Consider the following 18,274-nt stretch of genomic DNA (forward strand, 5'->3'; position numbering starts at 1 on the left):
CCACCTTTTTCACAATATTTTCCAGTTTTTCCCAAAGGGCAATCACACTCATAGTTTGATAGTTGTGGAACACATCTCGATTCTCTCGAACATTTTGTATAACCACTATGGCACAAATTATTTCTTGAAGAACACAATGGTCCGAACCAGTCATCCTGACAGAGACACCTAAAAAAAATAAGTATACTTTTGGATCATTCATTTGAATATTTTGTAGGTTCGAATGAAATTTGATGTATCAGCGATCATCCATCAATGACTGGAAAAAGTTTGCTCATTAGAACCTCAAAACTGTCATTGGAGCTTTCTGTAAAAAATTCTTCCCTCTAGAAGTTGTAGGAACACCAATATTTGACTATTTTCTGAACTATTGTTTTACGCTATCCTGTACCTTTCTATTCAATTAAATGAGCTGATTGGGTAATTATTTCCTTGATTTTTATATGTCAACATTATAACAAAAATTAGCGTAGATATTATATAATCACAATACTCTCAAATTCAATACTTGCATTGAATTTGAAGGAGTTACGCGAAAACCTTGAAGAGAAACCAACAAAATTTGAATAAACTCAAAAACTGAAATAAAGCCTTGTGTTTTATTATATATGATGGAATCGGCCGATACTTGATGGAAATCTATAACTAACGTATTCTAAAAACACTTTATTGTGTGATTTTCACTAGACATGTCTAGTGGAAATCACACACAATGTTCAAATTTTTTGAACATTGATGAGTGATGAGATGAACCTGACTTTCACTATCCAATACAAATCTAGCCGATTAAGCTTGACCTTGACCGTTCAACCGTTCAGAACGTTTACTATCACCGTTTATATAATACTGTCTTATTACGATTTTTTTTGCCGTTCCACAAAAATTTTCCGATATAGTAGGTATTCGTATTCGAGACGTTACTACTAGCATTAACTCCACTTGGTATAGCTCCGTGAACCCCTTGGTCATGTTGTACCCCGGCCAAAGGTCTCCCTAAATGCAATAATCAATTATGTTTCTTGGTACATTCACAAACCTTATCAGACGGACCATGATTTGGCAATTGTAACACCAATTATTATCACGAACCAATGTATAACGTTTAGATAGAATCAACCGCTTGAATTTTCCACATCTAAACAAAAATGCCTACCCTTATGCACAATAAAAGCACAATGAAAAAAATTTACAAATTAATAACATGTATAAGAAATCTACCAGGATACCTACAAAATAATGTTAGACTCAGAAACCCAGATTCACTAGAAAAAGCAATGTCTCTAGTGATCGAAGAATAAAATTTCTTATATTAACAAAATAGATCAAACAGTGACAATACACATAATTATAACCCATTTACAAGAGTCATCCCATCAGATCAAAAACCTAATTTACATTTTCAAGAATCACAATACCCCATGAATACCCAAAATAATTATAAACCACCTCAATATAATTTTATGAAACCGAACTTTCAACCTATTCATCAACCAATAAATAGTGAAAGAATTCTTTTTCAATGGAACCCAAATAATAATTTTCCAACACAAAAACACCCATCCTTTTTAAATCAACAAAATCAAATAATAACAAATCTCCCACAATCTAATCAATTTAAGACAAACTATAAACCAGAATCTATGGACACATCTTCAGGTAACACAAAAATAAATCCACAGAACAAATATTATGCAACGAAATTATTTAACCAAGAACTTCCTAATTTTGACGAATATGACCCACAAAACTATTATTCTGAAAACCAACAAGAATATGAAAACGTTTGTTACCAACAAGAATACAAAAATTACCAATACCCTTACATTAACGAAAACCCACCGTATTCTCATACCGATGAGAATCTTGAAAACCCAGATTTTGATAAAACCAACACGATAATGAAAATTTAGCTCAAAATTTTCAACAGGAAGACACCTCACTGGACCAAATATAATAACATATTTAGTTAAAGCCAATTTACCACACATTTTCATCCCCGAATCAAACATGAATTTTTAATAGATACAGGAAGAACTCACTCAATTAGCTTATAAATTTTATAAAAATTACATTTCAACAGAAGATTTTAATATTCAAACAGCACACAGTATAAGTTATCATTTTAAACAATTTAAAATGAATCAGTAACATAAATTATCTTTATTTCATTTTAGTAATAAATATGACGGACTCATAGGTATAAATTTCCTCGAATAAATTAAAGCCTCTGTAAATCTTGAGAAAAAACAAATCATAACACCCCTAGCTAAAATACCCATTGTATACGAAACAGAAGAATTTTCAAATTTGAAGAAAAGCCTTAAAATAAAAAAACCAATTATTGTTCCACACACAACAACCAAAATAGTGAAAATACCCGTAAATAAAGAAAAAGGTTTAGGATTTACAAAATATCAGAAATACGATGATTTAGTTGAATCACCTCATGCACAATTAATTTTGCATATACTACTATTACCGACGCACACACTTTTCCAATTGAAATATCCATCAAAGAACCATTCGAAATTGAATCATTAAATACAATAGAAGTGAATTTCATAAAAAAAAAATGAAAACTAATGAAGAATAAGACAATTTTGAAGATAAGATTCAAAGAGCAAATTTAAAAAATTAACACCTTGAACATTGTTATTTAGAAGAAAAATGAGCAATAAAAAACTTATGTTATAAATACCGAGATATTTTCTTCAACATTTATGAATGAAATTCGACATGAAATAAACTTAACAGATGTAACACCAATTTATACAAAAACTTATAGATACAGTGAAATTCATAAACTAGAAGTTGAAAATTAAATTGAAAAAATGTTACAACAAGGTATAATTCAACCATCAACGTCACCCTTTTCAAGCCCTATTTGGATAGGGCTTGAAGAAAAATTAATGAACGAACAATAGATGACAAATACCCTTTACCAAACATTAACATTATTCTAGACAAATTAGGAAAAAGTCATTATTTTACCACACTAGACTTAGCCAACGGTTTTCACCAAATAGAAATGCACCCTGATGACATACAAAAAACTGCTTTTTCAACGGAAAACGGACATTACGAATATAAACGAATGCTCTTTGAATCAAAGAATGCCCCTAGTACTTTTAAAAGGGTAATGGACAATATTTTATGAGGTTTACAAAATGAAACATGTGTAGTATATTTCGACGACATAGTTATGTTCAGTACATCTTTACAAGAATATTCAGAATGTCTACTAAAGTATTTGAAAGACTAAGACAAGCCAATTTTATAATCCAATTAGATAAATCAGACTTTTTGAGAAAAGAAACCAGTTATTCAGGACACGTAATAACGCCAGAAGGAGTAAAACCAAACCTCGATGAAATTGAAGCTATTGAAAAATTTCCAATCCCAAAAACAAACAAAGAAATTAAAAGTTTCTTAGAACTTGTAGGATACTACAGAAAATTTATTAAAGATTTTCTAAAATTAGCAAAACCGTTAACTTCATGAATTTCACTAGTTCGGACTTCCATTGTCTACTATATAAAATGATTTGAAATCCCTGAAACAACTGAAAAAGAAGAATTAAAAATGAAATAGCTGAAAATAATAATTATATTGACCAAAATAAACCTGAAATGAAATAATAGTGAAATAAAATACAAGTGAAAATAGAACAATTCGAGAGATGACTATTTATAGGTCGTTCGAGTACTTTCACTTATCCCCGCTTTCCATTTTCCGCTTCACTGGTTCCGTGGGAGATGCCCGTTTTGGCGGGAGTTGTTTCAGGGATTTCAAATCATTTTATATAGTAGACAATGGAAGTCCGAACTAGTGAAATTCATCATGAAACATTGTCAATCACCTTCAAACAAACGTTAACTTCATGTTTGAGAAAAGATTTAAAAGCAGTACATGACACAAAATATTATTATTATTAACAAAAATATAGTACAATTGGAAAATAATTATTAGCAATTGTATGGGCCTGTAAATACTTCAGACCTTACCTTTTTGGAAGAAAATTCACAATTTATACAGATCATCGCCCGCTTGTTTGGCTTTTTAAACTTAAAGAACCCAATTCAAAATTAGTACGCTGGAGACAAAAACCAGAAGAATTCGATTATGAAGTAATATATAAAAAAGGTAAATTAACACAAATGCAGACGCATTATCCAGAATTAAAATTAACGCAGTAGAAAATGAATCTAAAATAAATAACCCAGGCGACATTGTCAAAGAAACAATGTCATTATTAATAAATTTATCAGAATATCCTATACAGAATACTAGTAACCCCAAACTCAACAAAAAATAAAAATTTTATCAGACATTCAAATTGAATCACCAACTGAAGAACAAACACCTCCAATTGAAGAATATTCAGACAATACCCAACATAGTAACGTAAATAAAACGACAAATGAAGGAATAAAAATCCATGATGAAATAATATATAATAAAACTGATCAAACATTAGTATCTCCACATATTTACCCAAAATTAAAAGTGAAACATGAAAACTATGAAAACCACAGAATTTATACAGTAAAAATTCCAGAGAAAAATTAACAAAAATCCTATACTTGAATTTCTTAGAGACTATACTATTCAGAACAAAACTTATTGCATATATTTTCATTCAGAAAAACTTTATGGGAAATTTAGTGAAGTATATTCAGAACACTTTTCAGAAAAAGGACCTAAAATAATAAGATGCACAAAAAATGTAAATACCATAACTGATAAAAATTATCAATTTTTATTTACAAAACATCATCCCGAAAGTAAATCAAACCATAGAGGAATACGAAACCCTAGAAAAACTAAAGAAGAATTATTATTGAATCTATATGAAAAAACAGTAACAGACCATATAAACTCATGTGACATATGTCAAAGAGCAAAATTTGCTAGAAAAAACCTTAACGTACCACTTATGTTAACAGAAACACCTTCAAAACCTTTTCACATTGGTCATATAGATATTTTTCAATATGACAAACGAATGTATTTAACTTTAGTAGACGCATTTACGAAATTTGCCCAAGTAACATCAATATCAGGAAAAACCGCTATACATATTAGTAACGCCCTAATTATTTTTTTTTAATACCAGAAAATCTAATGATAGACAACGGAACGGAATTTAATAATGAAACTGCAAAAGAAATATTGAATTTGCATAGAATAAAAATCCATTTTACCACCCCTAAACATCATGAATCTAATGGAATAGCTGAAAGATCCTACTCAACAATAATTGAACATTTAAGAATACTACAAGAACTGTACCCCGAAGAGAAATACCTTATGGACTATGCAATTATAGGATATAATGAATCCATACATAGTGCAAAGAATTTCAAACCTTTTGAATTCGTTTTTGGACACACAAATTCACGTGATCCATATGAATTATTTACACCACCCTCATTTTCCACAAGAAAGGAATAAAAAACTTAACACATTTATAGGACCTTATACTATATCAAAAGTATTAGATAGAAATAGAATAGAAATTACAAGTAAACAAAACAGATAGAAAAGAAGTTGTTCATATTAAAGAGCTTAGAAATAAACTTCTTATTTCAGACTCTTCATCCAAAGCAACGCAGAAATGAAGTCACCAGCATTTCATGAACTTAATGACAACTCCGGATTACTACCACTGAAACTAGGAAACTCTCAAAATAAAAAAAATATATTTATTCTTTATTCGAATATTTGCTATTACAGATATAGTAAACGAATTTAATATTTTAAAAGAAGAGATTACACCAATTAAAAATTACGATTGACAACAAAACACAAGGAAGTAACTATCAAGTAGAATTTTACAATTCATATTATTCAACAGAATTATTAGAAAAGAAAATAATAACACAAATTTATCAAATTAATGCTTCAATTAAAAAAAAACAAAAACGAGGACTTATTGATGGATTAGGATCAATTATCAGATCAATAACTGGTAACTTAGATCAAAATGACGCAGAAAAATATGACAGAGCAATTGAAATACTTTCATCAAATCAAAATAAAATGAAAACTCTCATATCAGATCGAATAACACTTTTACAAAGATCAATTGATAATTTTGAAAACAATACAGAAATTCCTATGCATTGAAAAACTTATACAAACTCAAGTAGTCAAAAATATTGATCAATTTTCAATAATACAATTAACGATTTCACAAATAACCACTGCATTTCAAGCAATTTACGATATCTTAGAGAAAATAGAAATTGCTATAACTTTTTCAAAGTTGAATATTTTCCATAATTCCATGGCTGATCCAAATGAGATATTAAAAGTAGTCGAAAAGATTCCCAAATATTTAACCACAAGTAAATTACCATTTGAACCTAAAATAGAAAACATTTTACTATATGAGAAGATAATCGATATCAAAGCATTTTCAAAACAGAATAAAATAATCTCTATTATTGAAATACTGATAGTCAAAATGGAGAATTATAATTATTATCATTTATACACCTCACCAACCCCAAAGAATAATTCCTTCAAAACAATTATTCCTAAATCCAAATATCTTATCCTAAATGAAGAAAACTGTGTACTTTTCGACACAAGATATAATGAAATCATAAATGAAGAATTCTTATGCCAATTAAACAATCCACAAGTAATCCCAAAAGAAGCCCCTTCTGAAATCCAGATGCTTAAATATTCCAAGAAATTAACAAACTGTAATGATTAATAGAACGAAGATACAGAACATTGAAGAAAATAAATGGATTATTATCACACCAAGCCAAAAGGTCGCTAAACAAACTTGCAAAAATAGTAGAGAATCAATTCCTCTCCAAGGAACTTTTATTTTAGAATTCACTTTTCAATATGAAGTGAAAATAGACAATACAGTCATGAGAAGTTTTCAGAATCCTACAATTGAATTTAAATCATTCAAATTTCCTAAATTAAATTTTGAAAATAATTATTCATATATAAATCCTCAATTTCAAAATATTAACCTGATTAAACTGGAAGCCATAAACTTAGACGAAATGAAGCACATTGAAGAAACACTAGAAATCAAGAAAGAAGAAATAAAGAAGATTCAAGATGTACCAATCAATCAGAAATCAATTGATATTTGGACTATAATTTTATATGTTATATTTTTTATAGCCATCCTGTATGTAGCCTACCGATTCTACCCAATTAGATGCCCAGCCATACCAGATGCCCCAAAAGAAGGAGAACCTGAAGGAACTTCCCGAAATTCCGAAATCAACCCCGAAATTTCACTCTATGGATGGAGAAGTTATGGAACGCGTGTAACCTCTAGAAACGCCCACCATACGACTTCCCGGACGGATGCTGTATCAGCCCGATTTTGATAAGCATTAATATGAAACTGTTTGTAATGACGCCTCTCGTCACTTTTTACTTGTCCTTTGAATTATACATTGAATAAAGTATTTGTCATTCCCAATTTCTAACTTTTTTAACCCTTTTTAAAAATCGTTTTCGCAGAGCCACGACGAAAACTTGTGTTTTCAAGATCTATTGTATTACTATTTCCATGTTTTCATAACCGCAAATTCAGTCGTTTATATGTATGATTCCCATTTAGGAGTATGTTTTGTTTATTTCTAGAACATCCCGATAATGTGCTGTAAGAAATATAAAAAAAATTCTTACCTGTACTCAATCCGTAATTTGTCTTGTTGATTTATGATGGTGCTAGAAACGGCTTTAGGAAGGAAACACTACCCTGTAGCCTAATGAATAACGGATCGAAAGCACGCTGTACTTACTTCCACCGAAAAACTATAACTAATTACCGATAATAGTTTTAACAATATGAACCGGACCGACCGACTCCCGACAATTTTTCTTGTGATTCTTTTCTCTTCTCGAATTTTCATTTTCAGGTAAAAACTTCTGAGAAGCAATGTTGCCAAATCATCAAACAAAAATTCTTCATTCCAATAATGGAAGATTAATGCTACAACAGGAGTATGCATTTCTAATGTTTCGATATACCTAGTCCACATTACCCTGGATGTCAAGAAGATTTATGGACTTCTGGCAGAATCTTCCAGCAGTGGCCCACTCCAAGGCGTTTATTCACCCTTCGAAGCTTGATACCAAACAGTTGTTAGACTATGATGTCTAACAGGCCTTCTCACAGGTCACTGTCATTTGAATCATCATATGCAGAGACTCGGACTGTCGGAAGAGAGTGTGTGTCGCCTCCGTTTGAAAAATGATGAAACAGCAGAGCACATACCTGTACCTTGTACCTGCCTCGCTGTGCACCGAATCAGGTTTTTAAGAGTTTGACAGAGCCGTACTATCACCATCTGACCCGGAAGAACACTCACCATACAAACTAATCGGTTCGTTAAGAAGCTGGGTTTATTTGGTCGAGTATGAATAGGTGTGAGCCACAATAAACCCTTGCGAGTTGCGGTAGAGGGTACTGGGCGATAATTGCTTTCCTGTTCAAGGTAGAGAAAATGTCCCAAATGAAAGTTGTAGAGAATAATAATAGCTACAACTTGAAAATAACCTTTAATATATTGAGTGTTCAACAAATTTGTGATTTTACGGAGTTGTGTTTTTTAAATGATGTATACTATATATTTTGTTTCGATTCATTTCCTTCTGAAGAATTAATTCAACACAATTTCTCAAATTCGATTGAACATACATGACAGAAAAATAATTTCATTTCAATTGGTTCCGACTAAAAGACCGAATTTGTGGATTTACAGAAGCAGTAGTGGATAATTTTTTCTTATTCTCCAGAGACAAAGTGAAATATGTATTTTGTATGTACTTTTCACCAACCATTGATGGCATTATAGACTCCTCATGGATGGTAGTCATATATCTATGAAATATACATACTTTTACCTCACTTTCGGATTTCAACTTACAAAATTGTCATCAAAAGAAATATTCAATGAATTCTCTTTCATTGTTATCTGCTCATAGAAATGAATGTACACAGGCGATTGCTTCCTTTGAAATATGTTCTAGAGCTAGAGTAACAAATATACTAGGGAAACAAATATATTATTATGGAATTATAGAAAATTCGTGAAAAAATTTGAATTAATGGTAATTTACATCTAATCTGCAGTAAAATGAAAATTAATGCTCACATAAAAGTACTTCCATGATGCAAACATGCCCCACCATTTTGACAGCTTCGATCGTAGCATTCACTTGTACCACATTGTCCAACAGCTCTACCAAAAGTTTTGAAATTACCTTGGAATGGAATAACAACACTACCAGATTTCATTTCGAGACCATATATACATCCTGAAAACCCCGTATGAAGTGGTAGATCATGGGGAAGATTTGAGAAATTTTTAGAGTCATGTCCACCTTGAAAACAAATTTTCAATCAAAAGTGAATACATCTGTCGAAAACATTAGAACTGCACAGTTTTTCTCTCAACAATCGGTATTGACATGAGATTTGTATTTTCTTAATACCTAATATGTGTTTGGAACTCACCGATATATAGAAGAGGAGAAACGTCAAGTTGTACTAAAGTACCAGGTGATCTTCCGGTAGTATTTCCCAGATTTTCAACATACAACCAAGCCCGACGACCTGAGTGTCCCAGTCGAATAAGGTAATCTTTTGCTCCTTTTTTAATAGGCTGTGATGTGAAAATTCTTCTAGGTCCTAGAAAAATGAAAAATGTTCAAAATGGTACATCATAGCAATGAAAAATTGAAATATTAAAAACTGGGCTATTAAGTAGTTATCGAAAATTGAATTAGCAAAAACATTTTCACACATAAATGAGCAGTTTGGAAGCTGCCTACAGATGGCTGAATTTGACCGACGTTGCATATTTCAGAGGAAAATAAGGGTTTATTGTATGTCAAGACTATTTTTCAAAATTCTCACGAATAACTAAAGGCAGATTCTGCATTAACGACTTCATCTCATAAGACATGTTGAAAATACTTTTTTCAAACTGAAATCTCAGAAAACATCTTGTACGTGTATTCATGTAGACTATGTAATTCGACACCTGGACATTTCATTCTTTTGACGTATGTGAAAAGAGATATAGCTATTTCCAATCGATGAGTTATTCACAAGTAAATATTTTTGGGTTTTGAAAACAGAACTAAATCATTTTCCTAAACTTCAACGATCTAAAATTATGAAAATTTAATTTTTTCATTGTCTAATCAATTGTAGGCAAAACTTATGAATAAAAGTTACTGACTACTTGCACTCGTCAGTGGTAACTTTACAGAATTAACTTTTTTCCCTTTATTACTCTTCAGCAGATTATTGATTCACCTTAGTTCATTCTTCACATTGTGGAAATCCAAAAAACAGTGAGAAAAATATGTTATATGTTTTTCGATAAGGCCTTCTCCACCGTGCTTCATTACAAGGCCGAAGTAATACATACAGAACATAAAAAGTGAAAAATAATTAACGAAATATCTCGGTAAAAAGTTACCTATGTCAAAATGAAGTGTAGAAATAATAAAACAACTTTCTTCAATAATTTTTGAAATTATTGATGATTTTTGTGATCTTTGAATGCCTAACCTTCTTAGAATGAAAAAAAATGTATTTGAACTTCTAGGAGTCTGCTTAGATAACAAGTTGATGTTTGAAAAACACGTTATAGGTCTGAATAAGAAATTAGCTTCAGTTCTTATAAAGTGGGAATTGTCAGAACAGAACTGAGGTTATCTGTTGTTAGAACAGTTCGATATCCACTGTACTAACACCCTATTACAGACTACATCTGTATTTCAAAAACGTGCAGTCGGGCACTTGTCCAACGCAAAGCCTCCTGATTCTTGTAAATCTTTGTTTAAAAAATATGATGGAACTGACCGATACTTGATGAGAATCCAATATAAATTATTTAAAAAACAACTTCAATGTGAGATTTCACTGATAATCTCAATAACATTTTTAAAGTTTTTATATTAATTTCTGACCAAGTATGATTCAAATGTTAGTTAGTTTTGAGTTTTTATATTTTTCAATGTGCATCCGTGTTGTGTAAGGTATATTTTCATGACGATACCGGGCGTGATACATTGTAATATCTACTTTATTTACTTCTTCTAGAAGATGTTAAACATCCATCATGGTAGTGAAGTAAATGATCAATTGATTGATTATTACAAAATCGCCCTGCATGTAGATTTCAGTGAAACATAATAAAAAAAATAAATTGCAAGTAGTTAGTTGTTGATTTTCTCAATACTTCAACAAATCTATTCAATGTGTAATGCAAGCACTAACAGAATAATATCGTTTTTGAAAAATCGAATGACAACAAGATGGTTATTCAATAATGACGGCAAAATAGGAAACGTTACGAAACAATTTAGTCAAGTATTTGTACGGTTTTTGTGGAACTGATTATAAAATTTCAAAATTAGCTTTTCAGTGTTATATTGAGAAACGAATTTTCCTTTCTGGATGTTATTGTCATGAATTTCACTTTTATTGCACTTCATGATTGAAAAAATATGTTAAAGTGGAGATAAAATAAATTCCAGATATATCTATTGTCCAACATTGACTGATGAATACTTTCAAACAGACACTATTCCACAGATTTTTCTGAATTGAATCAGATTCATGCATTTCTGAATACTTTTATCTTATGCTCATTAATATATTAATATCCTCAAATGGAATCATTCTCCACCCTTGTAATGCTCGAATCAAAAACTGATTCCAGATCATAGATAACTTGTGTTTGTGTAAAAGAAACCTATGAATTTCTGATCAGCGTATCCATTCAATGAAAATGATTTCTAGTGAATTATATTCCCACTTGCTAAACTTTTCACACTGAATATTTTTTTTTCAATTTTTTTGACAAATAGTTTTTCCTTTAGAAGAAATTGAAATTTTTCTATTAGCTTCAATTCAAATTATTATGCGTTATTTAACTATTTGCTTGAGTATGTCATAGATTTTATATCCAATTTTTGACAATGTTTGATGAAGAATTTCACTAGTGTGGACTTCCATTGCCTGATATATAAAATGATTTGAAATCCCTGAAAAAAATCAATAAATAGCTGTAAATAACAATTATATTAAGCAAAAAAAACTGAAATGATATAATAGTGAAATAAAATACAACTAAAAATAAAACAAATGATATAATAGTGAAATAAAATACAACTAAAAATAAAACAAATGAACAAAAAAAAAATAAAGAAATACTAAATGAAAATAATGAAATACAAAATGAAAATAAAGATTGAAAATAAAAAAGTTAAGAGATTTCAAGCCAAGTTAGTTCACGACGTTTCTCAACTTTTTTATTTTTATCTTTATTTTTATTTATTTTTTTTAATTGTTTCAGGGATTTCAAATCATTTTATATATTAGACAATGGAAGTCCGAACTAGTGAAATATAACTTCACATATTCAGTAATGAATAAGCAACATGAGTAAAAATATTGTATATACCCGATCCTAAGTTCCAGGTGAGCATGATGTACCCCTTAACAAAACTGACGGCAATATGATCAGAGTAGAAGTCGTGATGACCAGCTTGACCAATAAATAGAAGAAGAGAAATTTGTTCCATGGTGGTAGGCCTGATCCTGAATTTCAGTTCCATATTTTTCGATATGCCATCTGGAAATGGGTACGCTACGAATGATGAAAGTCCTTGAACAGTTGATGAGAAGTACGGTTCTCTAACTTTCAAATCTAGAAAAGAAGAATCAATTTGAAATAGTGATTTTCTATATAATTGATCTTGTATATACAATACTCACCACTCTCACAAAAATGTCCGTGTTTTCCATATGGACAAAGACAAATATAACCACTATTGGTAAACGGTATGCAAGTTCCCCCAAAAAGGCAGGGGTTGTCATCACATACTGATATCTCACAGTGTATTCCTAAGTATCTGAAATAGATATAAATAGACCATGGAATAATAACCGTCCCTATCGAAAAAGGTATGTACTCGTATAACAGATAACCATTGATTATTTTTGAATAGGATTGAAAGTATTTGAAAGGTTCATCATAGACCTTTATGAAATTAATTTGCATTTCAAATGCAAATTAATTTCATAAAAGTCTATATGAAAGTAATATAAAATTTTCCGAGTTGTTTAAAGGTGATTGACAATGTTTGATGGTGCATTTATTGGTTCGGACTTCCATTGTCTATATGATACAAAATGATTTGAAATCCCAGAAATAATCAATGAAATTAAAAAGATTAGCTGAAAAATAACAATTATATCAAGCAAAAAACCTGAAATTATAATGAAATGAAATACAAGCAACAATTGAAAATTGAACAATTCTTTCAGAAATTTCAAATCATTTTATATCATATAGATAATGGAAGTCCAAACTGATGAAATTTTGCAAGTTCTTCAACATTCATATCATCCAATGGAAACGTCTTTAGAAAATAAATTTGGGGATTTTATTGTTTCTGTTAATACAAATGGCCAAATGGAAATGGTTTTCGAAATCTATCTGACATTCGTAATAAACAAAATGTTACAAGAAACGCGTGTTTCGCATATCATAAAAAACATTTCACTGAAATTTATTAATTTAACAAACAATAATTCGGAAGGCGTTAATATTTTATTACTATTCGAGAAACCGCTGGATAATTTTCAATTTTTGAATAAGCAAAATTCAAATATTACTGGAGTTTTTTTCCAACACCAAACCGTTATTTTAACAGCTCGACACGTGTTTCGATCACCAAATAATCATCTTCAAGAGGAATATGGAACTAAATATACTCACAATGTTATCCTTATTTATACCATATATACCTCTTTTAGGTACTACTCTCAAACTAATTTTACAATGTGTCCTCGTGTAATAGTCAGGTGAATCTAATAATTGAAATGTTATTTCAACAAACTATATAGTACCTATACTATTAGGTGTTGGTCCACCATCGTTATTCATAACGATGGAATAGGCATCTAGATGCCTGTTGTTGTTAACTTGTTTAACTAATCTTAATGAACTAAACTCTATGGAATGGTTTCGTTACAAAATATGATGGCTACTGCTGATTTTTCTCGTCTTCCATATTCCAGGTGTGCTACGTGTTTCCTATATCTTATTTTAATAGATCTTTTTGTCTGTCCATAATATTTTGCATCGCAATCCTTACCTTCAATTTCGTAAATGTTATTTTATTTCGTGAATATAAGGACTGTGATGCAAAATATTATGGACAGACAAAAATATCTATTGAAATAAAATATAAGGAACACACCTAAAATATGTAAGTCCACAAAAATCAGCAGTCGCCCATCATATTTTGGAACAAAACAATTCCATAGACTTTAGTTCATTAAGATTAGTTATAATCTGTTCGGAAATGAAAGAGACTACAGCAGTATATCTATATGTGTGAAGGTGGTTGACAATGTTTCGTGGTGTATTTCATCAGTTCGGACTTCTATTGTCTAATATAATATAAATTGATTTGATAACACTGAAAAAAAAATCAAAAAGATTAACCGAAAATAACAATTTTATTAAACAAAAAACTGAAATTACAAAGAAACAATCAAGGAACAATCAAACAAATAAAAATTGAAATAATAATAAAAACTGAAGGAAAATTAAAAATTAAAAATATCATCAACAAAAACGAAAAAATAAAAATTAAAAGATTTCAAACCAAATATATATATATATATATATATATATATATATATATATATATATATATATATATATATATATATATATACATATACATACATATACATACATATACATACATATATATATATATATATATATATATATATATATATATATATATATATATATATTGTCTGTAGTTTTTTTTTATCCTGAGTGTAATTATCCCCTTCAGTTCATAAACAAAATAAAAAACAAGAATTCATAAATTTCATAACCAAACAAGATACCCAAAAAAGAATCCAGAAATGAAACCATATATTACAATTCCTTATGTACCAAATTTATCAGAAAAGATATAAAAATATTCTCTTCAAACACAACTATCAAGTAGCGTTCAAACTCATTAACTCACTTAAACAGCTTTACACCCCCTTATCTATAGTATCATCCCGTGCAATGACTGCGAGAAAGAAAACATAGGCATGACCTCACAACTATAACAAAATAGAATAAATGACCATGAATATACGAAAACATTCAAGTACATCACTGAACAAACAAACATTCAAAAAAAAACACAACCTCAATTTTAAAAACACCAAAATATTAGCTTTTGAATCCAATACAAACAAAATAATAATGAAAGAAATGATTCATATTAAAAAAGAAAACTCTATGAACAACAGAACAAGCATAAAAGACCTAAATCAAATATATTATACATTAATATAACTCAATCAGCCAATTCAAACAAACCCAAAATCTACACTCATCTCCCCCATTATAGCCAACAACCAAACCATTTCTAGTAGAACAACAAAGAAGTCAAATACAGGAAACAATCTCATGACCCTGCGCAATCATCCCCCCTCACACAAACACTTTAACACGCCACCGCCATTAACAAGTGAAATAAAAATCAAAACAACAAGATCACTATGACAGAAAAAACATAGGACTTCCACATAAATAACAAAGAAAAATGTCAAAAATTATTTTATTTCAACAATGCCTAACAAAAAATGTTTCCATTGTAGCTCAAATATAAGAAATTAAATTTAAATTGATATATATATATATATATATATATATATATATATATATATATATATATATATATTTATAAATGAATAAATAAGTACTTCTTGATCATACCCATACTGATTTCAATTTAAGAGCCACCGGTAGACAGCTGTTTCAGCCTATTGGGCATCGTCAATACCGGACGGGCGGTCCTCGATTCGGAAGCAAAACATAAGTGGAACCTGCCCGGTACTGATGATGCCCAATAGGCTGAAACAGCTATGTACCGGTGGCTCTTAAATTTAAATCAATATGGGAATGATCAAAAAGTACTTAACTATTTATTTTTTAATTTTCATGGAATTATTTTCCAGCAGCTTGACTGCATCAACCTTTCTAGATTTCATATCATTTCTAGAAACATGCGGATTCGTTTTCAGATGGCATTTCAGGCTAGCTTCCCAAATTTCTGCTACCGCAGTTGTCGGTTGATTGGTCAAACCACTAACACAGACATAAAAACTTGGCAAGTTGACTTGGGTGTCACACCAATAGGTGGTTCCACTTATGTTTCGCTTCCGTTTACGCAGCTATTTTTATCAAGTACTTTCTTGGTTTTTTCTCATTTTGTCTTCAATCGAGGACCGCCTGCCCGATACTGACGATGCCCGATAGGCTGAAACAGCTGTCTACCGGTGGCTCTCAAATTGAAATTAATATGGGAATGATCAAAAAGTACTTATCTATTTATTGTATTTTTTGATTTTCATGGAAGGTTGGCCGTGTCGTACAGAATGTTATATTTACACACTTGAAACATGTCAATACAATAAACAAGTCATTAAAATAAAAGAGGTTGACTCCTCACAAGATACAAAGAAGAATATTAAATTGAGTTTACTAAAAATCTTTATTTGTTTAAAATTATAGATTTCGGGTAAAAGCCATGTGGTTAAAGAACAAAGAGAGAGACACAAAACAATTTGACGCTGTCAGCTGTCAAGTAATTCTGTTTGAAAAGGTGCGTTTGTTTGTAGATGATACAACTATGGAACAGAAGAGAACTATTATGGTGTATGTGTGATCAGAGACATCTGCTGTTCTGTAAGTAACTCAATGAGAAAACCCAAAAATCAAATAAGTTGATTATTTGACAAACATCCTCATTAGTCTTGAGGAAAACAAGTAAGGAGGTGTTATTAAATGAAAGTAAAACCCTGCCATAGGGAGGTTGGAAGAGAAAATTATTTTAAAATTAATGTAGTTATATTAATGAAAAACCGGAATTGTTATTGGTTTGGAATTCATGTAAATTTTTGTCAATGTCTAATAAAAAGGCATAGATTCACTGAGGTCATGAATGTCTGATCTTTTATAGAGGCAATTATTTGATTGTAATATAAATGACATTTCCAAAAACAATCTTTTAGATATATTTCTTTCAGTTGATTAAATTTTTGTTGAATTATACTCCATGATATGACCTTCTTTGGAAAGCCATGATATGGCCTTCCATATATATTATATATATAGCTGCCTACGTGGTCGTGTTAGATGTAACCTGGGAATTCTAGGTCTTCTAACTGGAACCACAAATGTGCGGTTGGCTCCTGTTGTTGACTCCGTGCGTTTGTGTTGTTTATTGCTTTCGGCAAACAAGTGTTGCCCATCTTTACACTTGGCTGCACCGCGCTGATGAGGCCAATAGCCAGAAACACGTGTCCGCGGTTTGCCCCTCTGTTTGGAGTGTTGTAACCACGAATTTTTTCATTCTTGATTTATATCATGCACACTCGATAAAATCTCTATTTGTATTTATATCCTGGACCCGGATGAAACACGTGTCCGCGGATTGCCCCCCCCCTTTTTTTTGAGTGTTGTGTCCACGAATTATTCCATTCTTGATATATATATGTATATATATATATATATATATATATATATATATATATATATATATATATATATATATATATATATATGATGAGCTGTTTTCTCGGGTTTCGCTCCGTGTTCTGTGTATTTTCTCCCCATAAGGATTATTTTCACAACGTTTCGGCAAAGTCTCATTTGCCGAAACGTTGTGAAAATAATCCTTATGGGGAGAAAATACACAGAACACGGAGCGAAACCCGAGAAAACAGCTCATCATACTTTATCCGTGAGAATCTTCGAGTTAACATATATATATATATATATATATATATATATATATATATATATATATATATATATATATATATATATATATATATATATAATTATATATATCAAGAATGGAATTATATATATATATATATATATATATATATATATATATTCGGTTCAACTCGAAATCAGATGTTCAAATTTCTAACCGCGGAAATCTATTCTATTTGTATACTTATCTGGTGATGTTTCGAATACTTTATCCATCTTCATTATCATACCGACGATCAATTTGATACCATCAGTGTCAATGATAATAATAATATCAAAATTATTTACATCAAAATCCGAATCATAACTACAAATTATAATGTTTTGATTCAAATAGGTTGGATAAAGAAAATGGATAGAGTCTTCAAAACGTCACCAGATGATACATATTCCTTTTA

The 18,274-nt window shown here is 30.4% G+C and overlaps 1 protein-coding gene across 3 annotated transcripts in view; it reads right to left on the reverse strand.

Moving 5' to 3' along the window:
• The window catches only part of eys (eyes shut), a 94,224-nt gene that overhangs the window by 12,613 nt on the left and 63,337 nt on the right, over positions 1 to 18,274 (reverse strand). For all 3 annotated transcript variants that reach the window (XM_074176723.1, XM_074176733.1, XM_074176740.1), the window contains exons 10-14: positions 12,785 to 12,921; positions 12,471 to 12,716; positions 9,506 to 9,679; positions 9,144 to 9,372; positions 5 to 168 (exon numbers count right to left, since the gene is read on the reverse strand). In XM_074176723.1, coding sequence (XP_074032824.1) covers positions 5 to 168; positions 9,144 to 9,372; positions 9,506 to 9,679; positions 12,471 to 12,716; positions 12,785 to 12,921 — 950 coding nt within the window. The remainder of the gene's footprint in view (positions 1 to 4; positions 169 to 9,143; positions 9,373 to 9,505; positions 9,680 to 12,470; positions 12,717 to 12,784; positions 12,922 to 18,274) is intronic.

The sequence above is a fragment of the Leptinotarsa decemlineata genome, unplaced genomic scaffold (assembly GCF_025532065.1).
Source record: "Leptinotarsa decemlineata unplaced genomic scaffold, Ldec_3_MD MMD2_P_RNA_scaffold_14, whole genome shotgun sequence".
Lineage (NCBI taxonomy): Eukaryota > Metazoa > Arthropoda > Insecta > Coleoptera > Chrysomelidae > Leptinotarsa > Leptinotarsa decemlineata.